This window comes from Oryzias latipes, chromosome 15 (assembly GCF_002234675.1).
Source record: "Oryzias latipes chromosome 15, ASM223467v1".
Taxonomy (NCBI): Eukaryota; Metazoa; Chordata; class Actinopteri; order Beloniformes; family Adrianichthyidae; genus Oryzias; species Oryzias latipes.
In genome coordinates this window covers 2573792-2593838 of record NC_019873.2, presented here as the reverse complement: position 1 = coordinate 2593838, position 20047 = coordinate 2573792, and the positions used below count along the sequence as shown (strand labels likewise).

The window sequence follows — 20047 nt, the reverse complement described above, 5'->3', positions numbered from 1 at the left end:
CGATTTTTTGAAAAAAAATTGATTTTTTTTGCAAGGCTGTTCACATTTCCAAATTAAATGCAAACTTTTGTGATCTCCTGTGTGACCGTGAAATGACCCAGAAGTGACCAGCATGTGCAGAAGAGTACTCAACAGTGAACGACTTCACTCGTTGTTTGCAGAAGTAGCTAACGTTAACAATGGATGTCAATAACAGTGTTGTCAACAGCAGAGCTCTTTCTGCATTATTACATTCATTTTCACAAAGGAGCCAGCACAATTACAATCTTCTCATTTTAAGAAGGCATTGGAGCCAGGATCGTCTGTACCCACTGTTGTGGAATGGGGATGTGGATGTGTGTGTGTAAGAGAGAGGAGAGAGCGCGTGCAGCGAGGTAGAGAATGAGGGGGGCAGTGTGGGCGCATTCATGTCGTGTGTTATGGAGGAAGGAGAACAGTAATAGAAGAAAGTTTCCCCCAGAATAAATACTATTGACTCTTTATTAACCCGCTCTGGAGAATCTGAGGGTCTGAACGGGGAAGGGAACCCCAGAAGAGGATCTGCCTTCGGCCTTGGTGAAGGTCTCCCCCGCGCTTCTTCTGACCACGGTCGGAAAGGAAAAAAAGTAATTGCGGGAAAGGTTCAACACCACGCTCAGCCATTTCGCTGGAAATGTTTTCAAAAACCACCCGGTTGCGATAAGAGCCCCTTGAGTTTGGCCTGAATAGAGCTGTCACCCTAAACATGAATCCAATCGGTGACCTCGCTTCCCTTCCACTGACTGGTCTCAGCAGCATCGTCCACCATGGTTGATGTATATGTTCTTGTTCCCCCCCAAGTTCACCGCAGAATTCTGACGTTTAAAGCGTATTGATGACGTACGGGTCGGATTCATGTGGCCTGGCGGGTCAGACGGAGGTTGCATTCAGGATTCAGGACCGCATACCCAAGTGGCCTGGGTCGCATTTGAAAAGATCGGATCTGTGTCGTTCAGACTGTCATGAAAATATCAGATACAGGTCGCATAGGGGCAAAAAAATCGGAATTGGGTCGTTTCAGCCTGCAGTGTGAACGTAGCCAAATACATGACGACTTCAGAAAAGCTCATTGTTCACAATCTCTGTTCAATCTTAAATATATTGATGCGTTTTCCTTACAGCACTTTCAGAGACACGAGGGATGTGAAGAGTCCAGCTGTCAGAGTGGAAAAGATGTTCCCAGATAAATTCCTGTTTGAGGGGAACAAACACACCTTTAGAAACAGGCCCCTGAAAAGAGATTCACTGAAAAGAAATATTTTATGCAAAACCATATCAGGTCATGTTAAAACCATCATCTGTAGTCGACACAAATGCAGCTGTTTTTAACAAATCTTTGTTGAATTTGACAGTTTGGATTCAGATTAATTAAAAACAAACTTCCCAGGGAAACACAAGTAGAAGCTTGTAACACGTCTGACATAAAATGTTGCTTGCATCAGAGATGGACCATTATCCGGGAAAAATGGGTATTATGGCTTTGCTTCAACAAAATGAATCAAGATCCAACCTACACTTTTAACAGGCTCCTTAGATCAATAAACATCTCAGGTGAGAGGCAGCCAATCCTGTTGTTGGACAAATCCCTACAAGGACAAAAAGAAAGAGACAAGGCATGTGTCACTAGACATCCATTGGTGTTGTAATCAGAGCGAATGAGAATAGAAAACGGCAATGCATGAAGGGGAGAAAGTAAGCAGCTGTGAAGGTTAATCATCTCTCTTGGCTTTACTGAAGTTTTCCCTTTCTAACATTTTACATGTGATTTTAATGCATTTTTCTGTTTTGTGAAGCACCTTGAATTACTTTGTGTACGAATTGTGCTATACAAATAAACTTGCCTTGCCTTGCCTACATTTCAGATACAAAACAGAGTCACACACATGACTTCACAAACATTCATGTCTCCATCTATAAGCGGCTGCATGCTGTCGTGTCCAAAGCTACATGCCCTCGTACACTGCAATTAAAGAGCTGTTATGGTGCAGCAGCTGTGGCAAAATAAGCAAAGCACTTGAATAATCACCAGTTAGGGAGCACTTAAATGAGCCTTCTCCCTCTCTCTCCAGGCCTTGTGTGCACGCACCTCAATTTAGCATACAGGCAGACTGTTTACAGGCCCGCCTGTCCAGACCCTGCTAACCTTCCCTCTGCAGTCACGCCACACACTGAAACCAGGCTAATCAATCACAAACACAGCTATACTGAAGTAGTTAAAAATAGAAGAAAACTGATTTTTACATGTTTAATAACACTTAATAATTCAAACATGGACTACTTTAAAACACTTGTATTTTCATGACTACCATCAATATGAATGTGTTCTGTTTAGAACATGTCCAGACCAGGATATCTCCCAACTACGATATATTATTGAAATAACTCCATTTGGTCTGTACAAAAGATATTTGGGGTTTTTCAAGGATACCACGTGTGAAGGGGTGGGGCTCTGGGAATTGTAGTTTTGGTGGATATAAAATATTTTAATTGGACAAAACTTTTTTTCCTTGGTAGTCAGGAGGATAAAATCTTATGATACCTTCACTTTTACCTTTTGGCACATCCTTTGTGGGGGCCCCACAGTGGATCAGCTTTCACTAATTCACACAGGTAGTTTTTGTGAGTAAAAAGTCATTGTATAAAGTCCCACTCCCATCATCTTCTGATCAAGTGTTCCGGGTGGTCTTTTGATTATGGTTATACTGTTTTTAGCCAAAATCCAAAAGCCTGTGACGTTTTCTAGAACATAGTTTCTGCAGAGCGGCAGGAGTTCATTCGAAATTCACCACTGAGTTGAGGTCCACCCTTACTTTGCGCCATTCATTTTGTATGCTAAGGAATGGGAAAACAGACCCTTCCTGCACAGATGGAACTCATGTGGCAGAACACTAATGATCTGTGAGGCATGTAGAGGGTGGTGTGTCTTTCCTAACTGTCTGTGGAAGATGCTGAAGATGTTTCTGAAATTTGAGACTTGAATTTGTGGCAATTGGGATGGAGGATTTCTGATTTTTCTGGCAGTCAGGAGGCTGCAAACAGTTGGAGGTATGTGAAGAAATACAGAGGGTGGCAGTGACTCAAACACACAAAAAGCTGGGTGGCAGTTTAGCTCAGGTGGTAGAGCAGGTCGTTCAACAATCAAAGGGTTGGCGGATTGATCCCCGATCTACCCAGCCAGATGTCACCCCCCGACTGCGGCCAGTCCACAGCTCACTGCTCCCCCAAGGGGATGGGTCAAAATGCGGAGAAGAATTTCCCCATTGTGGGATAAAGACACTATCAAATATAATTATTATTATTATTAAATTGAGCATCTCAAAAGCTCAATGCTTCCCTTGCCCCAGTGACGTGAGGCAAGTGAGGCTAAACCTCACTAGTCAAAATCGTGAGGAAAAAGAAAAAGATAAATTAAGTAAACATTATTTTCCACTGATCTGTAGTAAATATACATTTTTCAGTCAACTCAACACGTTTTCCACAGTTTCTGAGGTTAAAATCGCCAAATTTGAGTGTTACCCGATCACAGACAGAGCTGAAACTCCGGTGAGGCTCTGAAGCGCTGTGCTTCATGTCTGACTGCTGGACTCAATGTTAACAGAGACGTGCGCTGAAAACACTCATGTAGAGCTGCAGAAAAAGCTTTAGGTGAGGCAAACCTCACCAGCAGGGGCAGACTTGAGGCGACAGCTGCTTTGTAGCTACACTGGTGCCGTAGAAACAGAACAGACCGAGGTCGTCTGTCTCCATTGAGAGGGAAAAACTCATTTAAGCTAAAGGGAAAAAAAGGAAGACTTTCCAACAGCTCATTGAGCTTTTTGTGGAGAAGGATTGACACATGGGCTCAAAAAGTAAGGCCAAACATGTTTTTCAATGTTTGTTTTTATGTGGGTAAGTGGAAAGAAAAGTAAGTAAAATCATTGATTTTATTTCTATGATAAATTGTCACAGACAACATCAGATAACACTAATTAAAGCACCAGAATCTGAGGTTGAAAAAATACCAGAAATAGTTACTGAGGGTCAAATGTGTGCTGAACACATCTGGATACTTTAATTTGTTTACAGTACATGTGAATAATTTATACACAAGAACAGTGTTCTATCCATGTCTTGCATTTATCTATTAAACCTGAAGAAAATGACAATATAGAGAAACTGAATGCCTGCATCAGAGACAAAAAGACCTGGATGACAATTAATGACCTCCTCTTGAACCCAGAAAAAACTGAGGTCATTATACTAGGTCCTAAAAACCTCAGAGATGCTCTGTCTGCTCAGATAGTCTCCCTGGATGGCATAAGTATAGCCCCCAATTCCACAGTTAGAAACCTTGGGGTTTTATTTGACCAGGATTTATCATTTAAGGCTCACATATCTCAGGCGTGTAGAACTGCCTTTTTCCACCTGTGGAATATTGCTAAGATCAGAAATATACTTTCTAAGAGTGATGCTGAAAAACTCATCCATGCATTTGTTACGTCTAGACTGGATTACTGTAACTCCTTGTTAGCAGTGTGTTCTAAGAGTTCCTTAAGAAGTCTCCAGCTTGTCCAGAACGCAGCAGCTAGATTGTTAGCTGGAACTAGCAGAAGAGATCACATCACTCCTGTGTTAGTTTCGCTCCATTGGCTCCCAGTTGATTCCAGAATCAAGTTCAAGATCCTCCTGTTAACCTATAAGACCTAACATGGAATGGCCCCATCCTATATTAAAGACCTCATAGTCCCTTACCAACCAAACAGAACACTTTGTTCGCAAAATGCAGGACTGCTTGTGGTTCCTAGAATTAGTAAAAGTACGGTTGGAGGTAGAGCGTTTAGCCACCAAGCCCCTGTCTTATGGAATAAACTCCCAGCTCATGTAAGAGAGGCCGACTCAGTTTCTACATTCAAAGTTAGACTGAAAACATTCCTCTTTGGACAGGCTTATTGTCAGACTAGTATTCTGAGATTACCTAACTTAATGTTAATGTGTTTAAATTAAACTTAATAACAGTAAAGTTGTTAATAGGCTGCTAGAAGTTTGAAGCTGGGGTAACTATGGTGCAATGGGGTTCCGTCCTCTATTCTCATCCGTCCCCCAACTCCGTCTGGATAAAGATCATTTGCTGAATTTTAAATATGTAGTTGTAGATTTAGATAAATTAATTCTTCTCTATGAGTTCTGGTTAATCGCCTGTCCATCCTGGGGGAGGATCCCTCCTTCATGTGGACACCCATGAGGTTTCTTCGTTTTTTTCCGGAAACCGTTTTTTTTAGGAGTTTTTCCTTGAATTGAGTTGAATTTAATTTTTCTTTTTATACCCATTTAGAATGAAAGCGTTTTTATATGGTTATCTGTTTTTCCTGTTAAAAATGTGTCAACGTTAAATACATTTAAAGACATCAATTATTTGACGGTGTCAATCACAGAATTCGAATTTTGAGATTTGGCAATTGCGCCCTTCCACACCTTTCCACGTTCAGGAGTACCAGGCAGAAATGGACGACAAGAAAAGACTCCTAATGGCAAGTTTCTTTTTAATCCCATACTGGATGGTTTTCTGGGCAAAACTAACGAGACTTTTAGTTACTGCCGGTGTGAGATGAGTTATCTGTCATGCCCGGCTAGAATGTGACTCAAACCCTATACAGTTAGTGTCCTTAGTACGGAGGAGTGCGTCCCTGGTCTGCCACCAGGTGCGCCTGCATCGGTGAAGGTGATCTTGGACCGAGGGAACCGCCACGTCAACTTCCTGGGACGGAAATAAGGGTGGTAGTTACCCAAGGCAGGCCTCAAATGGTGAAATTCCTGTGACGGAAGATGGAAGTGAGTTGTGAGCATATTCAATCCAGACCAAGTGTGCTGACCAATCGGAAGCGTTCTGGGCAGCGACACAAAGAAAAGAGCAGCTTTTAATTCTTGGTTGGTAGCCTGAGGACAGACTAGTGATGGCTCCCAACGCAGAACAGAAAGCCTTCCAGACTTGTGAAATGTAGAGGTCCCCTGTCGGATACAATGTCGGTGGTATCTGAAGACTTGATTGACGAGGATGTTGGCAGTTTCCGAGGCTGTGGGAAGTTGAGGCAGGTACCATGACATTATCATCGCAGCACGTCAAGTTTGAAGTACCACCTGCTAGCCATTACACGGCCTCGTATCAGCCCTCCCACATGAAGCAGATGACGCTGCATAATTTGCAGCAAAAACGTAAAACTGTAGCTAAATGTATAGCTACACCTTGCAGACCAATCAATGTTATTGAGGATGAGTGTCTGTGCAAAATTGCACGCATTGCAAGCAACGACCCATCCTGCCAAATTCCCTCTAGAGCAACTCCTGTGAAAAGCATAAGCGAGCTTTACGAAAAGGAAAAAGCCAAGACAGGGAGGCGTTGGAAAAGACAGATGCTGTGGTGCTCACTAGGGTTTACTGGACTTCACAATTACCTGGGACCACAGGACATTATTTTACATCAGAGTGGGAACTGAGGTCAAATGCTTTAACTGCTATGAAAATGAAAGAGTGGCATTTTGCTAATGAGTGCATTTAGCACTTTTTGCATGTAGCAAGACAGTGAGACATTCAACATAAAGTCAGCACACTGACAACAAGATAGCAGCGTCTAAACAGCTCCCGTTCAAGCACATGCCGTGCATCGCTCATAGCATCCATAGAGCTATCGCAGTTTCTCTGCAGAGCACACAAGCAAAATGCAGAAGGTTAGTTGTCCATGTTCAACACAGCTCTGCTAATGCAGCAGAGCTGGAACACAAGCAGATCGCAGATAATCAGAAGGAAGAGTCCCCTTGCACAAGATGTGCCTACGAGTTGGAGCAGGAAATAATCAAGCACATACACAGAAACACAGGACCACTGAGAGATGCCCTGGTCCTATATCACCATGCCAACCCTTGTTGAACTGGATAAGCTGAATAAGCTGGAGGAAGTGCTACAGCATTGCAGGTAAGTCAGTTATTTATCTTTTATGTTTTAGTATGATCTTTTTGTTTGCTATAATGAGCTCCAAGTAACACCACACTCTTTGAAATAAATTCATTATGAAATAAAACAGCTGATTGTTTGTTGTTTTTTTCCTTTTTGTTTTTATAAAGATGAAGTTCATGATGTTCAACTTACTATTAACATGTTTAAATTAAACTTGATAAAAATAACAATTAGTTACTAGTAGGGTGCTTTAGATCCTGCCTGCATCTATTCCGTCTTCGACTTGACCCGACCCGACTTGAACCGACCTGACTCTTGCACCACACACACTTCAAGGGATGATCTGATCTCATTGCAACCACACGAATATATTCAAGGGACCTCCAGATCCTGCCTCCACTACAATCTATCCACGACTGTACCCACAGACTACTGACAAGAATCCCGTCTACTCCTCACCCCCTACCCACTTTTTTTTTTAAAGCTTAGCCCTGACCTGAATCCTAAGCTTAACTATAACCAGACGCTGGAGAACGTATGGTGCACTAGGGTTCTGTCCTCTACTCTCATCTACTTCTCCTTTCCTATAATTTATGTATCATTCAGTTCTCTGTAGATCCTACCTCTGGCTCGTCTGGCGCCCCCAGCCGTCCCCCAACTCCCTCTGGATGAAGCTCATCTGCTGGACTATTTAAACATGTAGTTGTAGAGTTAGATAAGCTAATTCTTCTCCAAGAGTTCTGATACATCGCCTGTCCATCCTGGGGGAGGATCCCACCTTCATGTGGACACCCCTGATTTTTCATCTTTTTTTCAAGAATCTGTTTTTTTAGGAACTTTTCCTCACTGCGAAGTAGGGTCTAAAGGCAGGGATGCTCAGTTTAGTTTAGTCTGTTTAGTTTAGCTTAGTCATTACCTATTGAACTCACTGACTTTATGTTCTTCGTGTTTACTACACAATTACCGGTATGAAGCCTGTTGAGGTGACTGTTGTTATGATATTTGGCTATAGAAATAAAAATGAATTGAATTGATGAGTATTTCTTTTTTTTTAAGGTACATCAGTGAGCTCCTGGCAAGAGAGAGGTTTGTGTCCTGTTCAGTGGTGCTGCCAGCATTGTGTCATCTGTCCCGAGTGATGGAAACCGGTGATGATGACCCAGCAGACTTGGCTAAATTCAGAGAGACTTTTACCATAGACATGGAAAGCCATAAGGCAAAAATGAACATCACATGGCTGAGGATCACAACTGCAAGATCAGGACTGCATTAAGAACTGTGTGGAGCGCCGAAAGGCCGAGCCCACAGCTTCAGTTGTGGCCAAACATCAAGGGACGCACAGCGAGGTGGCCCGCCTTGCACACAAGTACCTGGTGACGTAAGGCAACATCAGTGGCTTGTGAGAGGTTATATTCACTCTCTGGGCATGTCGTTCAGAAAAAGAGATCTTCTCACTCCTCTGAAGATATCAATAGGCTTTTGTGTTTGAGCAAATGGCTCAGTGCTAAGACCCAGAAATAGGGGGCAACCTATACAGTCGAGAAAATGAAAGTGTTATGCAAGTTATATTTTTGATGCACTACACAGCCAATTTTTCTTTTACCTGTATATTTTGAATTACTTAATCATTTTCTGAAAAAAGATTCGATCACCTTGTGTTTACTCCACTGTTTTGTTAAGAAGTTGCGTCTTTAGTCGAATTTAAAAGTATAATATTCAGTAAGTGAACTTTCAATGACAGTTATATTTTGTTTCATGTACATCAGTTTTTGATTGTGTTAATTATGTGTTTAACTTTATTCAAAATGCCCTTTTGTTGCCTTTGGGCTTGAGTTGAAAATTTTATGCTTCAGCATTTTTTATTGTTCAGAAAGCTTTATTGAATACAATGTTACAAAAATAAAGCATTTTTAATTAAAACATTGTTGTCCTTATAAACAATGTAAACTGCTAAACACACTTATGTTCAAATTTTTTTAACATATAAAATAGTTACATATAAATTGCGATTAAAAATGTAATCGCCTAACAGCACTACTTTTTTTTTGCCTGTACTCCTTGTAATGACAGTAAAAGTAATTCATTCTTTGTAAAACTATCTTTCGGCGTTTTGTTGTGGAGTAATAGACTTGGGTGTTAGAAGTTAGGGAGGAGGATTGGCAGCTCCATCACCCATGTCAGATCTCTTTGTTTACTGGACTTTCACGGACAGTGAGTCAAACTCTGCCCTGGATAAGTTCTGTCCTGTGCTGCTTTGCCTGGTCCAGCTCCTCTCTCCGTCCATCAATAAAGTGTTTTTACTCCCAGTTCTGAGGTATTGCCTCTTTGGAGCCCTCAGTTTTAGATACATTCCAACAGCAGGTTATCCACTGCTGCTTGAGTTGACCCCCTCTTGAAAGCCTTTGTTTCATGACTCCTGACAAACAGCAGTTTCACATTGTACTGATGACACCAGAAACATTGGTGTCATCTTTGCTTTTACTTTAACAAAAATAGTGTTAATATTACCAAGCATGAAGATTCATGAGGTTGTTGAAGTAGAATACTTTGGTTCAGGTAGACACACTTTGGCTCATGTGTTTCCTGTTAGATTTCACATTATTGATTACTTATTTTCACAATGTGGATGACAGACAACTGAACAAGTTCTTCCAAACAAGAATCATTGAATCTCCATAAACACTAAAAATGTGTGACTCTGTTACAGAAAGTTAAAACAACTGTCCTGAGAGCTGCATGGGAATTTTAGTTCTCAGAACACTTGAAAAGACCAAATACCTCTCTTACCAACATTTTATTTCAAATTAGATTTTAGAATAGAAAACAGGCTTAAAGAGTTTGGCTGTTGAAATGAAGCTGAGGTTTAACAGAATATGTTGAAGCTGAATCTGTACACTACTTTGGGATGATGCTTTTCCTATTCTCTTCATCTGGAAAATTGCAGCAAATTTTGCATTGAGACCGACACCATGATAATAAAAAGTTAGATGTATTAAACTATGAATATGTAATGCCAAAAGAATTGACCTCTGTCGCATTATACTTACAAGATCCTGAGAGCCAGAAGTCCACGAAAGGCTCCAGGCTCCATGGTACTTATCAAATTATTCTTTAAGCCCCTAAAAAGAAAAGAAAAAGTTAGATCAACACATCTTAAACACCCACAATCCATCCTCTTAATCATGATCATATCATATTTTTTAACCGAGCACATGCTTTACGGATATAGAAACTATGCAGTTTACTCCAAATTATGCAGTGACTCTAGTCCAGTGAGTGGAATAAACTACACCAAACAAAATGACTTTTACTGAACCATTTCTGTGGCAAAACATTCAGTTCAAGCCAACAAGAACCCCCATGAACCCTGCCTGCATACTGAAAGAACCTGTGATTAAACAGGGATCTGTGAATTGATTTTCGTGCATAGCTGATCAAAAGTTTGGGATTACCACAAAGACTCAACCAATTTTTCTCATTTATTCTTGTAAACTTTCACACAGCAGTTCAAACAACGATTTTCCAAACGACAGGCAGGAGGGCATCAAACCACTTCATGAGAAGCTCAGTGAACTAATCAGGAGATATTGAGGAATTTGTCTGTTTGGCTCAAAGTCAGGAATGAAAGATTCATATATATACTTAGACCCTTCAAACATGCATTAGGTTGTCATGGCTCAATGTCAGATGAAATATTTATTTTTTCCTAGAAACTTTAAGACTTATGTTTTGTAAAGGCCACTCTAGTGTCACTCATAGACTCAAATTCAGTATTTCAAGTACAAAATTTTACTACTTATGGACAAAACTTTAGCAACAAATCTAACTTAGTGATATCTTCACAGCAAAAAGTGTAGATTAGATATTTCAAATACCGCAAAACTGAAAAATGTTTGTTTTATTAATTTACACCCCACCCCCCAATTGCCTCGCTTATTTTCTTTTACAGTCGCTTCTTAATCCAAAGTAAATAAAAGCATTTTGGTTAATTTCTTCTTGTTGGTCTGGTGCTTGTTCTGGGTCATACTTTGCCCAATCTGGCAGTCAACTGAGACATCTTCAGGAGATCAGGGGCCATTCCTTCCTCCTCGCAGGAGTTAAATGTGAGAGAAGTCTAAAATCCAAAAAAGACGTGACATTTTTTGACATTCTCAGGTGGTTTGAACCCATTTATCCCAGCCTGATAGATCCAAAACTTTAGTGAATTTACAAAAATGAGAACATTTACGAGCCATAGAGCAAAGCAACTTTTTTCTTAGTACAGGCATCTTAAACCTATGCATGACTTTATCCAGGAGTCCAGCCTAGAGAACCTCTTCAGGTCCAGTTAGAGGATGACTGCTGGCAATATAGTGGACATAAAACATTACCAGTTAAACTGAAGATAAAACATCGGCAGCTGGAGCAGCCGATGTTTCTAAAAGAACGACTATGCATGTGGTTGAACTCCAATCGAAGCTTTCAGCAGACGGAGTCCATGGTGGAGTTCCCACCTCTTCTACACATTTTGGGAAGAGGAGCAAAGCTGCCTTCCTGACAGACTAAGCTCCTGGTCCAGTCAGGTCAGTCAGCTCTCATCTCTCACCCCAGTTCTCTTTGATCATGTAAGAAGTGCTTCAAAACAGCCAGTGGAGCCTGCAGCAGCTTCTTCTAAAGCTCTGCCTTGAAAGCCTGCCCAAAGCCTGCACTCTTTGAATTTGCTGAACACACACAATTTTGTACTTCATCATGTGGCTATCTTACAGGGGAAGAAGTCGGTGCTGAGTGGACAGTCAGGCTAGTTTAAACGGAATGAAACAAATAGTTCTATTATTAAACTGTTCTATGAACGACCTGGTTTTCATGCTCTAGCAAAAGTACAATAGTTTAGAGAAAAGTGTGTCACTTTTGCTCATAATCCGGGTTTCTGATGTGTGTTTCAAAGTTGGCTTTATAGGATACTTTTGAAAGCCTTAAGGAACAAAACCTAGCATGAGGTCACACCTTCTAACCCATCCCTCAGGGTCACAGGGTTGCTGGAGCAAACCCAACCAGTCTGTTGCAGGCCCACCTTCGTATAACCACCCTGCAAATGAAGTTATAAATTATGAATGCTTCACAAAAGAATAGGTGGAGTCTACAATGGACTCCAACAGAACAGTTGCCAAAACGTTTGAACAATGGAAGGAAACTATTTGAGCGTAAATGTTGCTTATTTCTATGTATCCTTCAGTGTAATTTACTGTCAGAAATGATCATTTACTAAACACCTGTACTGCAAGTGCTCAAAAGTAGCTCCACAGGATGTCAGATAAAATCTCTTAGCCTTTGATTCAGATTCATAAATAATTGCTTCTGTCTAAACATTGCTATGCTCTGTTTATCTAGTTAGGACTTTGGAGTTGTTGAATTTAATTTAGTTTGGTTTGTCAGATAGCTCCAAAGGGAGCTAAAAATACATTATTTTGTGTCCAACATTAACTTATGCAACAATGACTACTGTGGCAAAAGAAGTCAATGCTCTTGTTAGGTGGGAATTACTGTTTTAGGTCAGAACCATCGACTGTATATGAGAACTGGACTGAGTGACTCCTCTCCCTTGGTGTTCCAAATATGAAGTACCCACTGGCCGCAGGAAGCAAAAAATCAAATAGACTTCTACAGAGAAATGAACATCTGTTACACAGTCCTATCGGTTATTCTTGCTCTGATACCTTTTTTAACACGTTCTTGATCATTCTAATTTTTTCATAACATTTTTTTTTAAGTTATTGCAGTTATTAAACTCATCAGATGCCTCAGTGAAAAAATGTGGTGTCACGTCAAACGTTCAAAATGTTTGGCATATTTCATGTGGCCCACTTTAAAGTGGAAGGGGTGGTGACTTCCAAAAAGCTCACTACTGTGATTAACCTAAAAATGATGACCCAGACCCACTCGGACCAATCACTGCTTACAGACATCTTCTGGTTCCAACATGGGGAGTCAGGGTGGCAGTGGCTCAGGCGGTTGAGCAGGTTGTCCAATGATCAAAGGGTCAGCGGTTCAATCCATGCTCTCCCCAGCCAACTGTTGTTGTGTCCTTGGGCAAGACACTTCACCCTCCTTGCCTCGTGTGGCTCCACTGTAGTGTGAATGTGTGTGAATGATCCCGGTGATGGTCAGAGGGGCCGTAGGCGCGAAATGGCAGCCACGCCTCTGTCATTCTGCCCCAGGGCAGCTGTGGCTACAACCGTAGCTTACCATCACCAAGTATGAATGAGGAGTCAATGAATAATGGACACAAAGTAAGTGCTTTGCGCAACTGGAAAAGTGCAGATAAATCTAATCTATTATTATATTATCTAAAAAAAAAACAACCAGCGACTGAATGGACGTAATTGGGTTGGAGCCAGAAGTAATGCATTTTCTATGGATGACATCACAGTGGCTCGCTTCGGTTTTCACATACAGTCAATTGTCAGAACAGAAGAAATGTCGCTCCGAGGCTCAGAGCATCATGTTTGCTGAATGTAAGATTAAGGCAGAGTAGGGGTGTGACGATAACCGCATCAACGCACTTTAATTTATTTTTTTAAAGTTCTGCATAGGGTGCGTGATTGGAACTATAATAAACACATGAAACACATTCATCTTTGCTGATAATTTACTTTTTCTGCTAGTTCTGTGTTCAGACTTCAAGGGTTTCTGGGGGAAACCTTTTATTGGTGTTCTCCTTCACTCCCTGCACCTAGCCCCTCCCCTCTTTCGCTGCACATGGCTCTCACTCCCTCTTAGAGCCGTGCAGCACCCAGCTCACTCTACTTACACACACACACGCGCGGTTTCAGAAGCATACACACATCCTCATTCTACAACAGAATTTTCTGTCTCGCAAGGAAGCTCCATTATAAGCTGCGTGTGTTCTTGAGTGCGTTACACGGCCGCCCGCTGGAGGATTTTGTGTTTCGGCGGGGGGTTTTACTGTTCTCCTTCACTCTGTAACACCAAACATGAACACCCACTGTTAGATTTCCATGAATATCACTACATGTTTTGTTTGGGAAATATTTTGTGCAGCGCAAAGTTATGTGTCTGTATAAAAAAAGGCAGAGTTTCCTGCCCGTGTTCCACATGGGTGTCAGGCTTCATGGCTACCGGAAAGGTGACAAAGTGTCTGCAGTCTGCTTATTACTGGGCAATATATAATATTCTGAGAAGATGTCTGTACCAGCGGGCACAGGTGAAACTCGCGTGCAGCTAGAGAGCGGTCCACGATCAACACGCACCCCCAACACATGTGTGCGTACTCCTTCCTTCTACACACACAGCGCGCTGACACACATACACAGTCATTCTATAACACCTATATAGTTAGTTCATTAGGTAAATAGGTGGTAGTTAGTTGTTACTGGTATTTGTTAATAAAGAATACTGTGTTGTATTTATTTGTGACGCGACTGCTGGGGAATTTTTTGTTTTTTAAATTTTAAAATGTATTTATTTTTTTATTTTTATTTTTTTTTTGGGGGGGGGGGGGGGGGGTTAACCGCAACACCGCACCCCCTGCTGGTTCATCACCGCGGTGATCAAAAATCCCACACCGTCACAGCTCTAGCAGAGAGATGAAAAAATAAATCTTGTTGTGCAATTAAGCCATTCCCTCCAGGTCATTTCATCTGCATGCTGTGATTCTGAATGTATCCATGCAACACTGCTGCTATTTTAACTCGTGCACATGCTAATACATCTGCACATTAATGCCCCCCTGTTGTCTGTATGATCAAGTATCAGTGTTTTTCCTCAATAATTCATTTGACTGGATCTACAACCATTTTCTTCCAGTAAAAAGAGTACACATGGCATAAAGAAAATATCAAAACACACTGTTTAAGAAAAAAAAAATTCTATTACCCATTAATGAATCAATGTAAAATAGATATTTATCACTTGCAGTAGCAACAGTTTGAAATCGCAAACATAGAGAGCAGAGTTCTCAGAAGGCAGATTCACTTTCCTTAGTGCGAATGTCCAAATTTAATAGAACATTAAGAAACGGCAGTTTAAAAGAAACACCAGTTTTACTTCTTAGTTCAGTTTCTGATTACTGATAACCAAGCACACATGAAATAATTACTAGAACAGGAAGAGTCCCGTTTGTGGATTGGTAAAGTTCCTCTGTGTGGACTCCACTATTTCTGCTTACAGAAATTCTTCCCCAGTTTACTTAAACCCCACTGAAGTCTTTCTTCATGAAGGATAACAGCCGTGTGCAGGATTCTCTCTGATTCGCTCACCGCAGGCATGCATGCCCTCCCACTCAGCCGACAAAACAGATCCTTGCCAAAATGCATTCTGATTTTCTGCAACCCTTTATTGATGGTATTACTACAATACTCACAAATTTGCTAAAGTTTCAAGTGGAGGCAAATAACACTGAAGCTCTCCTTAAACACTTGGGCCCTCATCCAAACAATAAATCCTGCTTCATGATTAGATGCATTTGATTGTGTGGCAACCTAATGAAATGAGATGAAAACAAGCATTCAATGTTTAGCAAGACATTTAGCCGAAGTGTGCAGCTGTCTACTGCATGTTAGTGTGATAATGAAATGAATCTTTAAAAAGTAAAAAAGAGCCTTGCATAAAAAAGAAAGCAAGAAAAATAATCTTATCACAAAAGTTTTTCAAATGCAAAACTATATTTGCTTGAAAAAACGTTTCTGAGCGACTAGAATTTTTTCCTTTAAATAGGAATTTTTGGTATAACCATTTTTCTTAACCTGTTGACAGATTTTGTTTATTTAGTAAAGAAAATCTGCCATTTTTGACTCATTCCTAAGTGGCCTGTTTTGACAGTGTGAGATGTAAGTGCTGACCTGGAAGACGAGCTTTGGTCCATCACGGTGGCTCATACCACATATGCAGTGTCTGTGTTGTAATTCCTTAAGCCGCCCAGTTTTCTAAACATTTCGTCCAAGTATTTCAAACATTGGTAAAACAAAAACAAAGAAAAAGTGAAGTTTGGGGTACTTGCTACCACTTTACAGAACCCGCTGGGCTGATTTACTCACTTCAAAAAGCCAACTGTCTAAACTATGGAGACACAAATCCACTTCTTACTCTGCATTTCAAGGTTTACTGAAATACAGGGAGGTAACTGTGTTTGTATCAGAATGGATCAACAATGCTGCAACTTGGGAGAAAAAACGAAGAAAAAGTTTTCTTATGAAGAGTGAGGGTGGTTGCTATAGCTGCTCATGCTGGTAATTAACAAAATGAAACATGCAGCATTTTCTCGTGAACAACAGCGTAGCCGTCAAATTTTCAAATTCAAAAATCAAATTTTTATGTTTAATTACGTATTTTCTGAACCTGCTGAGTCTCATGGGGCTCATGATGTTGCTGGGTTGCTGGAGCCTGTCCCACCTAATGTTGGGCAAAGGCAGGGTACAGCCTGGACAGCTCACCAGTCTGTTGCGTGGCTACACATTTATACAGACTCACATTCACACCCAGGGGCAATTTTTAGGGTCACCAATGAACCTATGAAGCATGTTTCTGGACTGTGGGAGGCAGCTGCAGGAAACTCACACATGCAATTTACTGACTTAATCATTGATTTAATGTCTAATTATCCTAAGTTTGATACGTTTTTGTATGACTGTATAACTGCTGATTGTATTATTTTGTGCATTATTCTTGTCTTGATTGCTTGAAATAAACATTTTAAAATAAAAAAATAAAAACATGCAAACTCCACAAAGAAAGGACCCCACTGGAATTTGACCCAAGGCTTTCTTAGTGTGAGGCGAGAGTGCAAACCACTACACCACCTATTATATTAAAAACATATCAAAATATACAAATACGAATATTAAACCACATATTCATAGAAGTCACACACAGACTCAAATAACATGAAGACACCACTGGGTGCCAAGGAGGATGCTGAGGTTGGAGCTACCAGGTAAAAGTCCAGAGGAAGACCAAAGAGGAGGTTCATGGATGTAGAGAAAGAGGACATGAGGGAGGTTAGTGTGAATGAGGAAAATGCAGGGGAAAGGAAGAGTTGAAGGCGGATGATTGGCTGTGGCGCCCCCTGAAGGAAGTTGCTGAAAAACTAAGAAAAAAAGATTTGTTCAAAAAAGAGGAACATTATATTTTCTTCTGATTTCAGCTTTCTAAACCTGCAACATTAACATCTCAAAAACATATTGTTCTTTTTCACATGCTACTACAGTACTGTGTGTCTAGTAAAATACTACAAGCTTAGGGTTAATTTGTTTTTTTTCACCTCATAATCACAAAGCATTTTCCCTCAAAGTCCGGATTTCACCGACCATACATCCTAAAGCAGAGGCTGTCCTTCTGTGGCATGCCTCTCCCTCATCACTCACCATGCAGAGAGATGAGGAAGACGGAGTAACCATCATTTTGTCAGCGGGATTAACGGAAGTTGCCATACTTTTTAAAGGGCACCTCATCATACATTTGACAAATGCTTACAACTTTGAATTCTGATAGTAACTTTGCCCTGAATTCTTTTCTAGACATTCAAGGTATTGAGAAACACATCTGCTCTCTAAAGAATAAAAATGTTGACAACATGCACTATCTTCACTAATACCAATTTCTGATTTCTTTATGTGACCGGCTGATTTCTAAAAATCATTTCTCTCAAAACTATTAATGACAGCATAAAAAAATAAAGATTAGCCTCTCCAAACTCTCCAAAAATCTGTGAAACCACCAAGAGTAAAAAGCCTCTGTGTGGTTTAGAAAGTTAAAAACAGTACAGTGACACAGTCTGAATGTTTTAGGTATCCATTTTAAAACTAGCCAGTTGTTGGTATGATCTTGGCAAGGAAAACATGTAATAATGCTTTGACATTACAGTGTTAGTGAAATGAAACTGCAGTCAAATAATTGCTAGGCTCTATTAAATTAATTCTAAATAATATCGCAACAGTGTTTAAAGCTCCACAAAAAATGAAAATGGCGTTTGTGTTTCTAATGTTCTTGTAGCATTTTTCTTATGATGGAGGAAATTTTAAAAGAAAATTAAGACAGTGTTTTTTAAATAATTCCTTATTCAAGTCATTGTGATTCAGAAGCAGATGCAAACATTTAGTTGGAAAATAAGCTTGAAGCAGTGACGTAGGTGCCTCCCTGCTCTGCTCCATTCTGATGCATCCACTTTCAGGCAAATTGATCCTTTCCGTCTTTGTTTTCCGCATTTGAACTGGTATCTGCATTTAAAACAAAGGAATGATGGGGAAATTAGGTAGGCTTATGCCACACCATCAGTCCCGTCCACAACTCAGAGGTAAATTCTGCTGCTGCTCTGCAGAAACCATGCTCTAGAAAACAACACAGGTGTTTTTTTATTTTGGCTTAAAACAGCATCATCGTAATTAGAAGACCCCCGGGAACACTTGGAACATGGATCAAACGATGTCTGGAATGGGATTTTAATATTTCGGCCAGTTTGCTTGGCTTGACCTGAGATAAGTACTGTTTATTAGCACCTGACAGCTCCAGTTCTACCATTAAATTCAAAAGATTTTTGTTATTTCTTTCTGCCTAGTGGTAATCATTTTCCTAGTTTAGATCAGGCATGCCAAGTCTGGAGTGCAGCTCCTTGATTTTAGCGGTATTAACAGCACACGGTGCTGGTTGACCTTGGGTTGAACCTGCTGGGAAATCTACTCTAGAGAGAAAATTAGAAAATCTTCAGCCCATTCTAGCTTGATGTAATAAAACAATTGTCCTTCCCCACAGATCAAGTGTAAGCTATTTTATTTTCCATTTTTTTCAGCACGTTGCAGTTCACTTTCAGTTACAATGTTACTTTTTTATTTTTTTAAATTCACTGTAATTAGCGTGAAAAGGCTACACATTGTCAGTCTTCCTGGTTTCACACAGAGGTCTTCAGTGATGGGAACCTTTGATGAAGTTAGATCCAGTGCCCTGAACAGAGAACAGTGATGAGCTTTGTCTCTGCTCGGCTCCCATGGGACCCAGTTTGGCTGATAGTTATGGGCCTGTGTCCATATGGGGGATTCAGGCCATTATTGAACATATGAGACTGCCTCTAATAAAAAGGACACTCTCCAGGCTATAGACAGAGATCTCATCATAAGCAATTCCCTTAGAATGCATGAATAAGTCAGTTCTCCATGACAGTGATGAAAAGGGAGATTGGCATTAAAAGAATTATAAAGAACATGAAGTGGTTTAATAAGTGGCAACGAGATACTGCCGGGCATTCTGCTTTTCACTTGATACAAATCAAAAATAATTTTAACCCTTTAAACACCTTTAACACCATAATGAGAGGTTCGTAACAAAACCACTGCATGTATGGAGTTTCTTTAAACAGTTTAATTCTGTTAAAAGGTTTGAGGGAAGGCTGGGACATGTTACAGGTATATTTGAGGAAAAAAATGGTGTGCAGCAAAATCCCAGGCTCATGGAGAGTCAAACAGACATATGTACTAAGACTCAACCTTAAGACCAAGGTCCACTGGAGGTGCCTGCTTTGCACCCCCACACATACACACATGTTCATTTAATTTCTACGGAAGCCCACAAACCAGTGGAAATGTATGTTGGTCAATGGGAGTTGATTTGCATGAGCTCACCAGGAATAACCACTATCCTGAATCCTGCCCCTGATATGAGTCTAATCCTGCCCCTTCCATCAGATGGGATAGTTTTAACAACAGCACTACCTCTTCAAAGATCAGGTTTTGGACCCTTAAAGCAAATATTTGACTCAAAAAGTGTTGTGTTTTTTAGTGTTACAGAGCAGGGGTCGCTAACTAATGGACCGCGGCCCGGATCCGGACCCAGATGCTGGGTCATGCGGACCCGGATCAGAACTTTACGCAAAACTAATACGCTGGGTGCCTCTATTTAAATGGTGCAGCTCTTGTTGTCATTGCAACCAACACATTCTCACTCCCAACTCGTCATATATGGACGTATTTTCGGGGCCCCCTTCACGCCACTTTGAAATTTTGGATGCCTCTAACTCATTGTTTTTCCTTGTGTTGCCTGTTCCCATTAATTTGCCGTGAACCAGTACCAGTCCGTAGTCCGAGGGCTCTTTGGTACCGGGCCCTAGACAGGGAAAAAA

The 20047-nt window shown here is 40.7% G+C and overlaps 1 protein-coding gene across 1 annotated transcript in view; it reads right to left on the bottom strand.

The window, feature by feature from the left end:
- The window catches only part of LOC101156843 (adhesion G protein-coupled receptor A3), a 207733-nt gene that overhangs the window by 161353 nt on the left and 26333 nt on the right, over positions 1 to 20047 (bottom strand). The window contains exons 3-5 of the mRNA XM_023963140.1: positions 9993 to 10064; positions 1533 to 1604; positions 1138 to 1209 (exon numbers count right to left, since the gene is read on the bottom strand). Coding sequence (XP_023818908.1) covers positions 1138 to 1209; positions 1533 to 1604; positions 9993 to 10064 — 216 coding nt within the window. The remainder of the gene's footprint in view (positions 1 to 1137; positions 1210 to 1532; positions 1605 to 9992; positions 10065 to 20047) is intronic.